The sequence below is a fragment of the Betta splendens genome, chromosome 24 (assembly GCF_900634795.4).
Source record: "Betta splendens chromosome 24, fBetSpl5.4, whole genome shotgun sequence".
Classification (NCBI taxonomy): Eukaryota; Metazoa; Chordata; class Actinopteri; order Anabantiformes; family Osphronemidae; genus Betta; species Betta splendens.
Window position 1 is genome coordinate 2,774,091 of NC_040901.2, and position 15,081 is coordinate 2,789,171.

At 41.1% G+C, this 15,081-nt stretch overlaps 2 protein-coding genes across 3 annotated transcripts; both read left to right on the forward strand.

Annotated features, from left to right (window-relative positions):
- Positions 1-3,753: 3,753 nt before the first annotated feature.
- Positions 3,754-6,773, forward strand: LOC129603686 (uncharacterized protein DDB_G0271670-like). The gene is made up of 3 exons (XM_055506295.1): positions 3,754-5,372; positions 5,834-6,151; positions 6,227-6,773. The coding sequence occupies exons 1-3, from the start codon at positions 5,342-5,344 to the stop codon at positions 6,301-6,303; spliced, it is 426 nt and encodes a 141-aa protein (XP_055362270.1). The 5' UTR covers positions 3,754-5,341; the 3' UTR covers positions 6,304-6,773.
- A 4,453-nt stretch (positions 6,774-11,226) lies between these two features.
- rad51 (RAD51 recombinase) lies at positions 11,227-14,958 on the forward strand. 2 transcript variants are annotated; one of them, XM_029140686.3, is made up of 11 exons: positions 11,227-11,366; positions 11,497-11,697; positions 12,034-12,120; positions 12,622-12,759; positions 13,189-13,306; positions 13,428-13,519; positions 13,615-13,709; positions 13,779-13,892; positions 14,029-14,158; positions 14,241-14,362; positions 14,435-14,958. In XM_029140686.3, exons 3-11 carry the CDS (start codon positions 12,037-12,039, stop codon positions 14,556-14,558), a joined length of 1,017 nt encoding a protein of 338 aa, XP_028996519.1. In that variant the 5' UTR covers positions 11,227-11,366; positions 11,497-11,697; positions 12,034-12,036; the 3' UTR covers positions 14,559-14,958. The 2 variants fall into 2 exon arrangements, with proteins under 2 accessions (XP_028996519.1, XP_028996522.1); XM_029140689.3 differs by having other exon boundaries at positions 11,497-11,692.
- The last annotated feature ends 123 nt before the right edge of the window (positions 14,959-15,081 follow it).

Consider the following 15,081-nt stretch of genomic DNA (forward strand, 5'->3'; position numbering starts at 1 on the left):
CTAGCGTGTTACCAATTAGACAGTCAGAAACTTTTTTGTGACACTTATAGTGACATTACTCTGAGGCTGTTCTGCTTTGAGTGACTCAAGTTTATGGATCCACCAGATCCACAGAACCACCCTGACAAGGGTACCCTACACATAATAAAGAATGTGTAGGGTAAGTTAGCATGGATACTTATGGACATAATACAATGGGCCTATATGTTGTGGAATACGATATTTTATAATTAAATGACACTTTTAACATTAATTTGTCACTAGAGGCCGTGCAGACATATAAAGTCCACTTCTAATTACTGCGGTCAAGTGAGCCAGCCGCGCTTCAAAAACGTCTTGCGCCCGTATTACGCGCTTTACAGCAGAGCACAAAACACGCTCGTCGCGACTTCCTCTTTTCATAGCGAAACGTCTGGTCTGTGGAAAACTACGAAACTAAATTTTGGATATATAGAAAAACTGTCGGCTAATAAAGATCTCACTTTGGTGCATAGTTCCAGGCCCAGACCATATTCCCCCTGTTCTGCTAGATATGTACTATCACCCCACAAGGATCGGTGTATTTTTACTGTATAGTTTAGGATTTATTAGTATTGAAAACTACCATGCCACACTGTAATGCAGTCAACTTTGATGATTAATAACCTGACTTTGGTGCATAGTTCCAGGCTCAGACCACTTTCCCCTTGTTCTACTAGATGTTTACTATCATCAGACAAAGATCTGTGTATTTTTACTGTATAGGTTAGGATTTATTAATATTTAAAACTACCATGTCACACTGTAATAGCGTCAACTTTGATGATTAATAATCTGACTTTGGTGCATAGTTCCAGGCTCAGACCACTTTCCTCTTGTTCTACCAGACGTGTACTATCATCAAACAAAGATCTGTGTATTTTTACTGTATAGTTTAGGATTTATTAGTATTTACAACTACCATGTCATACTGTAATAAAGTCAACTTTGATGATTAATAACCTGACTTTGGTGCATAGTTCCAGGCTCAGACCACTTTCTCTTTGTTCTGCTAGAAGTGTACTATCACCACACAAAGATCTGTGTACTTTTACTGTATAGTTTAGGATTTATTAGTATTCAAAACCTAGGATATATGCATTATAGGATATATCCTGTAACTGTTTTATGGTTGAGGAATTATTTACAAAGACAGCAATTCCAGTCTTCAGTTGTTGCTTTCTTAAGTGTGTTTTTATCTATTTGTAAGCACTGTACTATGCACCAAAGTCAGTTATTGATCATTAAAGTTGACTATACGGCGTATACAGTTACAGTATGACATGGTATGACATGGTAGTAAACTATACAGTAGAATACAGTATTACACATCTAGTAGAACAAGGGGAAAGTGGTCTGGGCCTGGAACTATGCACCAAAGTCAAGTTATTAATCATCAAAGTTGACTGTATTGCAGTATGACATGGTAGTTTAGAATACTAATAAATCCTAAACTATACAGTAAAAATACAGAGATCTTTGTGTGGTGATAGTACACATCTAGTAGAACAAGGGGAAAGTGGTCTGAGCCTGGAACTATGCACCAAAGTCAAGTTATTAAGGATTAAAGTTGAGTATACGGCCTATACAGTTATAGTATGACATGGTAGTTTTGAATACTAATAAATCCTAAACTATACAGTAAAAATACACAGATCTTTGTGTGGTGATAGTACACATCTAGCAGAAATAGGAGAAAGTGGTTTGGGCCTGGAACTATGCACCAAAGTCAAGTTATTAATTATAAACGTTTTACAGTATGACATGGTAGTTTTAAATACTAATAAATGCTTAATTTTACAGTAAGTACACAGATCTTTAGTAGGCGACAGTTTTTCTATATATGCAATATTTGTTTCGTAGTTTGCCATATTTTGACCGACGTCTCGCTATGAAAAGAGGAAGTCGCGACGAGATCTATCTGTCTAGATATCTATCTATCTGTCTGTCTGTCTGTCTGTCTATCTATCTATCTATCTATGTTCGTGAAACGCAATACCAAATGCCGACTGAAACACATGCACTCATCTCATGTTCGTTAGAACGTTTCACTTACGGTTAAAAACAGAAGCCAGAAGAAAAACTATGAAAAAAGTAATACGACGTAACACACACATGGCTGCGTCGCGGAGCTGCTGAATAAAGAAAAAGCGCTTTCTTCTATCACCTTTCTGCTGCCTAAGGCAATGCTACCAACTGAGCCAGCAATCCACTTCCACGCCCACGTCACCTGGTGCAAATAGCCTGGATGGTTCGGGAAAAACGAATTCAGAACACGTTATCCGATAAGGAAGTTGACATCTTGACTCACACCAAGCTTTTTCAAATTACACCTACCAAACAATGCACAAAGGATACCACTTTTATGAATGAGTGCCACATTTTTCATTTTTCTATTTTTCTGTGTTTTTTCTAACCAACACACACAAACATTGGGCGCTACCGAACCAGAATCACAAACAAAGACTAACCAACATCGAGCCAGGAACTCATCAAGGATCAGATCCTTAAAGCTTCTCACAACTCTGCGCTTTCAGTTTTACTCTTTCATATAACTACATAACAATAATACATCGTTTTACTCATATTATGTTTATCTTCACAACAATATTATTAATGTTACTATAATATTATAATATATTCAATAAAGTTAGAATAATAAGTACCGCACTACAAACAGTGTAGTGTGTAACTTTCTTTTGTATTGTTTTAAGTCTGTATTGTGAAGAGAGAATAATTGCATTAAATCCAATCCTGAATATGTGGTTATAAATATTTTGTATGTACATTTTAGTGTTCAAAACTAAATATTACAATGTGCAAGAACAGAGACGGCAATAACTGTGATAAAACAAACTCCAAACATGGGAAATGGTTTGATGAGAACAAATAACAATTTCATTCAGGTGCTATAAAATGGTCATTCATGTGCCCTTTTACAGATACAGTATATGCTGGATGCTGCAGGTGGTTTCATGCACATTACTAATAGATAAAAACACACTTAAGAAAGCAACAGATGAAGACTGGAATTTGTATAACTACATAACAATAATACATCGTTTTACTCATATTATGTTTATCTTCACAACAATATTATTAATATTATCTTCAATAAAGTAGTAATTATTATTACAGTTTTCTCAGTCGCTTTAGTACAATTCTCAGATCAAACTTCACGTGTGCACATCATATAAGCAGTTTCTCACTTCTTTGAACAAATTGCAAATACTTTGGTACATTCATTCAAATGATTATGTACAATTCCCAGCTCTTTGCTACATTATCAATTGTTTATGTCATGTTGATCAAAATGTATTAGATAGTTCACTGTGCAATAGTCTTACTCCTCAAAACATCTAGTCATTAGTTCATCGTAGTCTATAACTACAAAATGGTTGACCAAGTTGTCATAATGTGGCAAACATATTTCTATACATCTCCATTATATGTTTTTTTTTCTAAATCTGTCCTGATTTGGTAAATTGCTCTTAGGTGACTTGACTTTCTCTAACAAAGGTGCATCTCAATAATCATCAACTGGCAAGTATATATATGGGTGAAGCACAACACAATGTTCTGTGTCTGACAATGGTGTGCTTACACATCACAAACTCTCTACAGAGATCTCATCCCTGAAGAAGAGAGGGGTCGGAGTGGAGATCACCTGCCAAAGTATGTGATAGTTTGGGACAAAGTGAGTTTTCATCATTCCAAAACCATCAGACAATGGTTAGCAGCCCACAAAAAGATGGACTTCATCTCACCCTACTCTCCACTCCTTAACCCTTTGAGGAATTTTTCACAGCAAGGAGATGTAGTTTATGATCGCCAATGGCAGTTCTATTACAGTTTTTCAAAACACTGTGAATTTCTTGCAAAAACCTGTAACTTGCTCAAAATCTTTAGTTCATCTCTCAAATCTAAGTTTTTATGTCACTGAACATGTCAGTGCCATCAGAACGTCATGTCTTTGTGTCATTGTCTACGAACAAGACAGTCAAATTACTTGTTGTCACTATTACTGTGTATTTTGGAGGGAGGGTTTGACATAAACTAGGGCTAAAGTCTGGATGACAATCACTGTAAAATGTAAGTTACACCTTTTTGTTTGATTGCAAGAGACTGGACAATGGCAGCCAGGGGTGTCATTTGTGTATGTGGCTGGCGATCATAAACTACATCTCCTTGCTGTGAAAAATTCCTCAATAGGGTTAAGGAATGGAGAGTAGTGTGAGATGAAGTCCATCCTTTTGTGGGCTGCTAACCATTGTCTGATGGTTTTGGAATGATGAAAATTCACATTGTCCCAAACTATCACATACTTTGGCAGGTGATCTCCACTCTGACCTCTCTCTTCTTCAGGGCTGAGATCTCTGTAGAGAGTTTCTAGAAAGGTGATAAGATGCTCTGTGTTGTATGGACCAATTATGGGAATATGAGAAAGCACACCATTGTCAGACATAGAACATTGTGTTGTGCTCTAGCAATATATATATACTTGCCAGTTGATGGTTATTGAGATGAACCTTTGGTAGAGAAAGTCAAGTCACCTGAGAGCAATTTACCAAATCAGGACAAATTTAGAAGAAAAAAAACATATAATGGAGATGTATAGCAATATGTTTGTCACATTATGACAACTTGGTCAACCATTTTGCAGTTAATGACTTATACGATGAACTAATGACTAGATGTTTTGAGGAGTAAGACTATTGCACAGTGAACTATATACAGTAATACATGATGACTTGATCAACATGTCTTAAACAGTTGATAATGTAGCAAAGAGCAGAGAATTGTACATAATTATTTGAATGAATGTACCAAAGCAGTTGAAACTTGTTCAAAGAAGTGAGAAACTGCTTAAACGATGTGCACATGTGACATGATGATGTGATTGAACAAATAGTTTTGAGAATTTCATTCTGATGTAAGAATTGTACTAAAGCCACTGAGAAAAATTATATCAGTCCACGTGCGCCACCTGGTGCGCCACATATATATTTTAACATATTAACCATATTATTGAACAGGCTGCCTATTAATGGCAGCTGTAGTGTTCACGTTGTCAATATCTCGGTTCTAGGTGAAAACTCTCAACATCAATATAGAAGAGAAACCAGCTGTTCTATGAAACACAAATATGTTATTGTCAGAAATTAGTTTTTTGTATGTAACTGCTGAAACAGGCTCCTTCTGAAGCAGCACTAATGCCACATCCTGCAGCTACACCGTCTATCAGGACCCACCAACTTCCTGTAAAGTTAGGTAACCAAACTGTAGAGGAAACGGTCACTGTTACTGCTGAGCAGCAGCGACAATGGGGCCAAAATTTCTACAGACTCTGATCTGTAAGTACAATTTAATTCAATTCAGTTCAATATAAAACATACAAAAATACTTGACTTGAAGTTAAATGATTTTTACAACACATGTGTTTTAGAAGTGTGTGTGTTTTTTGTTTGCCTTTAATAAATAAAATTTATCAGCTCTTGATTCTCTTTAGTTGTGGCATCTTTCCTTTCCCATGCTTTCAACACTAAACTCATTAGTTCAACGCTTGTTTGTCTCTGTTGTCATCCTGTGGGTTGAAATAAAAGTATAAAAGAAACACTACGCTCAGTAACTGAGAGGGAGATAAATACTAAACAAATGTGGATATGCTTGTTACATCATTCACCAACTGAAATTTGATTTGTTGCATTAAACTGCTGGTTCTAACTATGATACCTTCAAAAATTATTATTCATCAAACATGAAAGTAAGATGCATTTTGTTTTATAATCCTATGGGGTAATTTACTGTGTTCTAGACTTCACTTTTATCACAGTTCATCTGGCTGTGAGTCACACATCTCAGCTGTTTGATGGAGAGTCTGTGTCTATGAGCTGTAAGGAAGACGATAGCTCTGCTGCATGGATAATGAAGAGGAACACAACCATAGAAACCAACACAGACTGTAGAGCTGACTGGGGAAAACCAGTTGGTTCTTGTTGTGTTATCAGTTACTTCGTTCCACTGGACAGTGGAGTTTACTGGTGCGAGTCCAGCTCTGGATCCAGCAGCAGCAGCAGCAGCAGCAGCAGCAGCAGCAGCAGCAGCAGCAGCAGCAGCAGCATCAGTGTCTCTGGTAAGATCACACTGTGGAGTTAGTGCTGATGAGTCTTGTGGACATGATAGAATGCTGCAGTTTGTCTGTGTTGAGGTGGATCATTGATCCTGCAGAGTCCTGTCCTCCCTGTGATGGAAGGACATGATGTCCTTCTGCACTGTCAAACGTGAGCCCATCAACGCTTCCACCCACCTCTACAGCTCCAAACTCATCTGCAACTCTGGCTCCTCCTTCAACCAACCGTCTCCATGGCGATTAACTCAACCAACCAGACTGAGCAGAGGTTTAAAGATGACTATAAGGATGTCATCACAGCTGTCACCACAGAGCATCACCTTTAATCGGATTCTTGTTAATTGTCGTATGTTCACAAAATTGCTTCCTGTTAGAATGACTTCTATCTCCACCTGCTGGTCACTAACAAAAAACAAGGACTGGACACAATCACTTCCATCCACAATCAGTTTAGAAAGTCCAAGTGTTTGGACTGTGGAAGGAAACCAGAGTCAAACACATGTTTAGAGATCATCTCACCTCACACAGTTCTAGCAGTCGTTGTTCTCAAGCAGTGATGAATCACACAAAACATAAAATCCTATTTATGACCTTAACAAGAAATAATAAACTTCTGAAATGACAATGACAATTAGAGCATCTTCAGTGAGTGAAAACACATAACATTTGTCTGCATGAGCCAGTTTTTACCAGAACTAGGTCAACAACTAAACCACTAAATAAAAACGGAATAGTTTTACAGGAGACTCCAGCTCATTTCAGTGGTTCCATTTTCACCTACATTTAAACTGTAAAGATAACAGTGTTCTGCTGCAATGCCTTGATTTCAGAGAACAGGAACCAATTCCATAAATAGAAACAACTAAAATGTTCAATGTCTGAAAGTCTGACCATCCAACATCAGGAGCAGGAACAAACACAGCAGGAACACATCAGTGAAGTATAAAACAAGCTCTGATCTACGAACACAAATATCACATCTAAAGTCAAACAATGAAATTGACAGAGACTCACCTGTATAGTTAGTGCTGTGCTGAGCCAGATACATATGAAGAAACTATGGGAGTGTATCTGTTAGTTGTGGAAACAAGTTTGCATGTTATTCATGCCTCATTCAAATGCATAAACAAATCCACCTGTATGAGCTAGTCCACCTCTACAGGTTCAACTAGTTGAACTTGATGTTTAGCCACGTTATCAGAGAGAAAGACATGTCTCACTATCATTGTTTAAAGCAGTCACAGACACACAAATACATCAGATTGTCTAAACGGACCATGTGTCTTAGTAACTGATCCTCTTGGTCATGCTGCTGCTGCAGACGACCTCAGAAAGGGGGAGTCCAACTTTGTGTCTATCTCGAATTATACACAGTGTTAAACACAATGGACAGTTTATTATACCAGCAAAAAACAGTTTAAAGCAACACCTCAGACAAAATCTTCACTTACATTTATTGACAGTTGATAATAATAATAAATAATAATAATAGATGAATCCTTCTAATAACTTCAACCAACAGAGCAATTATTATGACAGAGCTACTGTTGTTGTCACTAAATCAGACTATACATGTTCCTAATAAAGGTTCACATGAAAACACTAAAGCCAAATATTCATGTAAATGGGTAAAAGGAAATATAATTACTTTTAGGTTTAGAACACACAGGTTCCTCTAACACAGTCCACAGGTTCTTTACACTAATCAAAGCATCAGTTTGAATATTAATGCCTTTAGATCAGACTCGGACGTAATATTTGACAAAGACACACAACCCAATCTCAGCTGCCCTGAAGCACTTGTGTGCTGCTTCTCGCACCACCGAGTGTGGAAATCTAGCCAATCTGGAGTGGTGACGTGTTTTTGCCAACTCCCATCCAGGAAGATGAAAACAACATTTACACAGTGGGCATTAAAAAAACAGCAGGATGAATCAAATACAATATGAGCCTGTAAGGTTCTTATTTATTAAATGGCTTCGGTTTATAGTGCAAACATGTGACACTACTATCATATTGATCACATGTTTCCAAGGAAAGAAATACATGTTTTGATTTATTTTAGCGTGTAAGCGTGTTTAGCGTGTAAAAGGTGACTTTCCAACAACTGTTCTGGTGCTTTTTTACATTGAGATTCACTGAGACATTATAACACACTTACAGCAGGATTTGATCCACCGTCATTTTCAGAGAGTGACAGTAAATGAGTATAGGTGAACACAAATAAGCTTCAACTAATACTTACTAGGCTCAATCTAAGGTTTATATTCCTCATTATGTTTAATGTGTCAGAGATTTAATGCGAACAAAGGACAATAATCATTGATACCAACTGAAAAAAAATGATTAAAACATTTCACTTTGTTGAGGTGAACTTAGAATCCTGTAGAGACAGTCACCACCAATGTCACATTCCTCAGTCAGCTAGGAACCTCACTGAGGAAAACTGAGCTTAGGTGGGACCTTTTCTTTTATATGCGGTTAAGAGTGTATAAAATTCTCATTTTTACATGCTGGAGGTAGCAGATTTCTGTTGTGCTTGGCTCTGCTTTCTCACAACGCTGCTTTTTCTTCTGTTCCTTTTAAAAGTGTATGTGAGAAAACCTGGTTTATTAAAGTAGATGAACTGTTTGTGTTGTGACTATACAGGTTACTAACGTAGGCTGAAGCGAAGGAACTCCAGGTAATTCACTGTTGTGAATCGTCATGTCCACCCTGCTTCACACTCAATAGAACCTGTACAGACCAAAAGAATACAGATACCAAGGAGTCACGTGAGTTTTAGCAGCTTCCTTTCCCATATGTAACTGTTGTTGTGGTTGCTGGAGCTGATTTCAGCAGTAAATTTACTTTAACCACACAGGACGTCCTCATGCAGCCTGGCTTAGTCACACACGATCTGATGCTTTTTACATCATCTAGGAGAGGCTACGAGTTCATTTGAGGAAACCTTTTTCCAATATAAATAAAGAGAGGACGCTGTTACTTTAACTACAAAGTTAGTGCTTTATTCAGCAAACAGCAGAAGCCAACAGCAAGTGGTAAAATGATCAAAGATTTCAATTCACACAGTCAAAACACTTTTTATTCTTTTTCTGAGTGCTTCATTGATTTTCTCAACCGCTTTATTGCTGGATGTTTGGGCTGATGAGAGGGGGATGTAATTAATAATTTGTCCTGTTCCCTCCTTTTCTGAACTTGATTCTCCCCATGATGCTTCTTTCCATCTGGGTTCGCTCTCCTTTGTTCCTCACTTTTGTCCAGACTGTCAGAGCGTTCCCAGCCACGACATCTTCTGATCAACCAGCCAAAACCGGGTTTTTTAGGCAGATTGTGCTTTTTTATTGTTGTAATTTAGAAGAAGATCAAAGTGGCGGGCAGGACTGCCACTGCGTTGATTTTTTACATAGTAAAAGCCTTACATATCATTTTTAAAATTGCCTTAACATATATATATGCACATATGCAAGTGATAGAGTATGTATGACAAGGAAATTGGCAGACTTTTTGTTGTTTATTTTGGTCTGTTATTTAAGTCAATATTAACATCAACATAATTGACTTAATTATAAGTAAGCAGCCACCACAGCTGTGACAGACCCTGGTTGCTGCTGGTCAGTAACCAGCCAATTGTTCTCCGGCCCAACATTCCTAAAGTGCCACCTCATCTGCTTTCTGTAAACGACATCAAGTCAATACATATCTGTGTGTGTGTGTGATATCTGTGTGTGTGTGTGTGTGTGTGTGTGTGTGTGTGTGTGTGTGTGTGTGTGTGTGTGTGTGTGTGTGAGCAGATGAGTGCCTCCAGAGGATCTTTTTATTTTGCACCACCTACAGTACCTTCGGTATTGGTTTAGTAGTCATCATACCTGAGAGACTGGTTCTACATCAACTGCGCTGCATGGTGAGCTCAGCAATGGTTCTGCCTACCAGCCTGGCATCAGAGTAGAGGACGCCATCATCTTCCTGCTCCATCGTTCCCTGGCCCACTTTGAGAAGCCCAGCAGCACTGTGAGGATTCTGTTCTTTGACTTCTCCAGTGCCTTTAATACCATACTCTTAACACTACATGTGGGCAGAGTGGAGTAATGGGGGTAGGGTTATTGTATATTGAATAAATATAATATAAATATTGTACAGTTTTGCACAAATATTGCAACGACTCAATTTCTACATAGCCGCTGATGGTTATCAGTTGTGTTGTGGGAGATAGTTAACAGTGCTGATTATTATACAGTCTGACAGCAGCAGGTAGGAAGGATCTACGATATCTCTCCTTCACACAGCGAGGGTGGATCAGTCTGCTACTGAAGCTGCTCTCCAGAGCAGACAGTGAGTCCTCCAGTGGGTGAGAGACCTGGTCCATGATGGATGTCAGTTTAGCCAGGACCCTTCTCTCACCCACCTCCTGCACCGTGTCCAGAGTGCAGCCCAGGACAGAGCTGGACCTCTTGATGATCCTGTCCAGTCTCTTCCTGTCCCTCGCTGTGATGCTGCTGCCCCAGCAGACCACACCGTACAGGATGGCTGATGCCACCACAGAGTCATAGAAGGTCTTCAGGAGTGGCCCCCTCACTCCGAAAGACAGCAGTCTCCTCAGCAGGTAGAGTCTGCTCTGACCCTTCCTGTACAGTGCATCTGTGTTATGAGTCCAGTCCAGTTTATTGTTCAGATGCACACCCAGGTACTTGTAAGAGTCCACTCTCTCAATGTCCCTTCCCTGGATGTGCATCGGTGGGATGACAGCAGGCTGCCGTCTGCGGAAATCCACCACCATCTCCTTCGTTTTCCCTACATTGATCAGGAGGTGGTTCCGCTGGCACCAGTCCACAAAGTTCTGAGTGAGTCCTCTGTACTCTGCATCGTCATCATCGGTGATCAGTCCGACGATCGCAGAGTCATCAGAGAACTTCTGCAGAACACAGCTGTCCGTGTTGTGTCTGAAGTCTGCCGTGTAGAGGGTGAAAAGGAAGGGGGCCAGTACAGTCCCCTGTGGGGCCCCCACACTGCAGGTCAGAGTGTCAGACACACAGTCCCTGGCTCTCACAAACTGAGGCCTGTTTGTGAGATAGTTCATAATCCACTCCGTCAGATCAAGGTCAACACCAGCGTCCTCCAGTTTGTGTTTCAGAAGCACCGGCTGGATGGTGTTAAAAGCACTGGAAAAATCAAAAAATGATCCTCACAGAGCTGCCGGACTTCAGGCTTCAGACTCCAGGTAAGACAGGGCCCGATGCTGCAGGAAGATGTTGGCATCATTTTTCTCTTTCCTTTCCATCTGTGAGAGCAATCAAGCGTGGGCAAAGCTATTTCTCTCTGGGATCAATAAAGTTTCCTGAATCTGACAGGAGCCTGTGTGTTACCTACGCGTGGCACAGCCTCGACATCATTCGGATCCTGTGGCCTCACTTCCTGAACTGGACCAATCGGGATGGAGACAAAACGAAGGACGAAGGGGGAGGAGACTCTACGTACTACGTCATTACGTTTCAGTAGCACCGTGCGCGCGGGAGATTTGCTGATCGAAAACAAGAGTTTGAGGAGGTCAGGTAAAACGACAACTGTCTTAACCGCATATGATTAGCGAGTAACAGGACGTGTTTAATAATGAGCTGAACGTGTCGCTTCGATAAATTACGCGGTCAGCTCTACGCCTGAATCAAAGCTAAGCTAGGACCATCAAAGCTAGCTAATGCTAACCAGCTAACCGCTTTACTAAGTGTGTAGTGAGACGTAACTTCTGTTCCCATCAGTACTTGACGTACAAAGAAATTAGCAATACAAAGTCGGGATTGTGGTGAAAGCGAGCAAAGGGGTTGTAATGACTACATTCGCGGAGGCCACGCTGAGATTCCCCTTCTTTTCTGCTGTGTTGTCATGTTTAGACCATGGCCATGAGAAGCGAGTCCAGAGTGGAGGCGGAGGTGGAGGACGAGGAGAACTACGGCCCTCAGCCCCTGTGTAGGCTTGAGGTAGGTGTCAGTGACAGGGAAGCACAAAACACAAATGACATATGCCCTGTAGAGTCCCCGAAGAATCCCCACAAAGACTACTAGGACACATGTTTGGCATATTTTCATCAGCATCAAAAAAATCTCATTTTGAAAAGATTTGCAGTTTTGAGGAGCTGCCGTACCTTTGCAAGAAACTAATGGACGTGTTGTCCTGTATCATGTCATGAGTGATGCATTATGTTGTCATTTAAAATGCTGTTGGGTCAGGTATTGAAAGCTGCACCCTTAATCCTGGGGTTAATGAGCCCTTCCTTAAATGCTCTGCAGCTAGTGCACTGGGTGACCTCCACTGGCTCCTGGATCCCCCATTAGTCTGTGTTAGATGAACACATAAAATGCACTTAGTCAAATCTAATTAGCAAATGATTCTACAATGTGTTGAGCATGAAGGTATAGTGCGCTATGTCCTTTACATTCTGTAATCCTAGTGTCAGTGTTTCCTATTCTGTGCCCCTGCAGCAATGTGGAGTCAGTGCCAGCGACATTAAGAAGCTGGAGGATGCAGGTTTCCACACTATAGAGGCAGTGGCCTACGCACCCAAGAAGGAGCTACTCAACATCAAGGGCATCAGTGAGGCCAAGGCCGACAAGATTCTAGTACGAAACAGAAACATTCTTCAGCAGGGTTTCAGAACTATTTAAAGGTCTCCTACTATGCAAAATACATTCTGGTACATTACATGACTTTATGGTTTGCGTTTACACACGTACCAGTGGTTGTTTGCCTGTGACCTGCCCTGTTGTATGTCATATGCATAAAGGACTGGAAGCACACTGAGAAAACATCTTATTGTGTCAGAGGGCTGGAAGCTCACACGCTCAGACAGGGCAGTGGATGCCATCTACCGTTTTTGAGCATGAAAGCATGATGCACCTTTAATTGAGACATCCAGATCCAAATTGTTTAGTCTAAAGAGCATAATAGATGACCTTTAATTTGAATGTGTACCCTAAAGTGCAATAAAGGTTCCTCAGATTTACATCCTCAGATTTGTATGTATTTTAACTTTTTTATTTTTTTGCTAGACTGAAGCTGCCAAATTGGTACCTATGGGCTTCACCACTGCGACTGAGTTCCATCAGAGGAGAGCGGAGATTATCCAGATCTCTACAGGTTCTAAAGAACTCGACAAACTGCTGCAAGGTCAGGCTTGCGGACGGGACCCGAGCGCCATCGACTCAGGCTGTGTTGAATATAATGAAACAAAACACACCAGTAACAGAAATCATTTGTGTGTTTGTGTGGCTGTGTGTTTCTCCTGCAGGGGGCATTGAGACAGGCTCCATCACAGAGATGTTTGGAGAGTTCAGGACGGGAAAGACACAGCTGTGCCACACGCTTGCAGTCACCTGCCAGGTATAAAAGAGATTAGTAGAGTTGAGCTATTAAATTCAGAATATGTTGCTGCAAATGTGTTTGAAAGTTTTTAAAGCTCTGCACCGGGTTTGCAGCTGCCTATTGATCAGGGAGGGGGAGAAGGTAAAGCCATGTACATCGACACAGAAGGAACCTTCAGGCCCGAAAGGCTTCTTGCTGTCGCTGAGAGGTGAGTGATCACACCACAAAGAAGCTGCACCACTTCTGCTTTATGTGATTTCCACGTCTGCGTCATCAGGTATGGCCTGGTCGGCAGCGATGTTCTGGACAATGTGGCCTATGCACGAGCCTTCAACACAGACCACCAGACCCAGTTGCTGTATCAAGCCTCAGCAATGATGGCTGAGTCCAGGTCAGTCAGCACAACAACTGTGACAATAGATAGTTAACCTCCTAAATGAACTAAAACGAAAGCCTTCCATTCGCACTGAAGTGATCAAGCTGGCACTATACACACATACAGCTCAGTCTGTGTCCCTGTGCGTCAGGTACGCTCTGTTGATCGTGGACAGCGCCACAGCTCTGTACAGGACAGACTACTCAGGCAGAGGAGAGCTGTCGGCCAGGCAGGGACACCTCGGGCGTTTCCTGCGTATGCTGCTCAGACTAGCAGACGAGGTAGGCACCTGAAGACCGCATGGGGTGAATGGGAGAATTAAAATGTGGTTGTAATGGTGGTTCTGTCCGACCTGCGTCGCAGTTTGGTGTTGCAGTGGTGATAACGAACCAGGTGGTAGCACAGGTGGATGGAGCTGCGATGTTCTCTGCAGATCCCAAGAAACCCATTGGGGGCAACATTATGGCTCATGCCTCCACCACACGGTGAGTGAAGCACTCTGCTTCTCTTTCAGCCCAGCTCAGGTGTTGTTCTAAATCAGGCTGTGTCATTCACAGCTTGTACCTGAGGAAAGGCAGAGGAGAGACCAGGATCTGTAAAATCTACGATTCGCCCTGCCTGCCTGAGGCTGAAGCCATGTTCGCCATAAACGCTGATGGAGTGGGTGACGCTAAGGACTAAAGGCAGGGCAGGCTGGAGGGGTCAGGGTGGTGGTCCATCTGCATGTGCCCACTGGACAGTCCAACAAGTGACCTTCACATGGTGCTTTAGACTCAAATCCACGCTGCTCATGGAGTAAGATGAACTGTTCACTTCAGTGCTGCACCTCAAGTGACAGTGGAGATGTTTCCTGCTGTAAGGAGACTATGAGCAACGCTCATGTGAAATGTTACCGTTGAGATTCATTTTCCTCCGTGGTATTTACAGAACCAACACAATGATTCACAGCGTTACACCAGTGAGTTCTTTTCTGTTAAACGTCTTTTGTTTTTGTCTTTGGATGCAGTTCAGTCCTTTTTCCAGTTTGTCTTTACCAGATTTTTCTGTATATAAAAGCTAAATTAAACTTCATTTCACCTCAGCATCATGTTGGAAGGAAACAGAGGTTGAACTGCTCAGCTATGAGCTCAGTGGTTTCCTTGGTGAAGTGTCTCCTGAAAAGATATTTACTAAAGCTGGTACCAAGCTGGTTTCTGCATGAGTG

Excerpts from the sequence above, each read along its gene's own strand:
- LOC129603686 (XM_055506295.1), top strand. The coding sequence starts at position 5,342 with ATGGGGCCAAAATTTCTACAGACTCTGATCT. Across the intron at positions 5,373-5,833 it reads ATTTCTACAGACTCTGATCT|ACTTCACTTTTATCACAGTT; the intron begins GTAAGTACAATT and ends ACTGTGTTCTAG. Across the intron at positions 6,152-6,226 it reads CAGCAGCATCAGTGTCTCTG|GTGGATCATTGATCCTGCAG; the intron begins GTAAGATCACAC and ends GTCTGTGTTGAG.
- rad51 (XM_029140686.3), top strand. The coding sequence starts at position 12,037 with ATGGCCATGAGAAGCGAGTCCAGAGTGGAGGCGGAGGTGGAGGACGAG. Across the intron at positions 14,159-14,240 it reads TGCTCAGACTAGCAGACGAG|TTTGGTGTTGCAGTGGTGAT; the intron begins GTAGGCACCTGA and ends CCTGCGTCGCAG. Across the intron at positions 14,363-14,434 it reads GCTCATGCCTCCACCACACG|CTTGTACCTGAGGAAAGGCA; the intron begins GTGAGTGAAGCA and ends TGTCATTCACAG.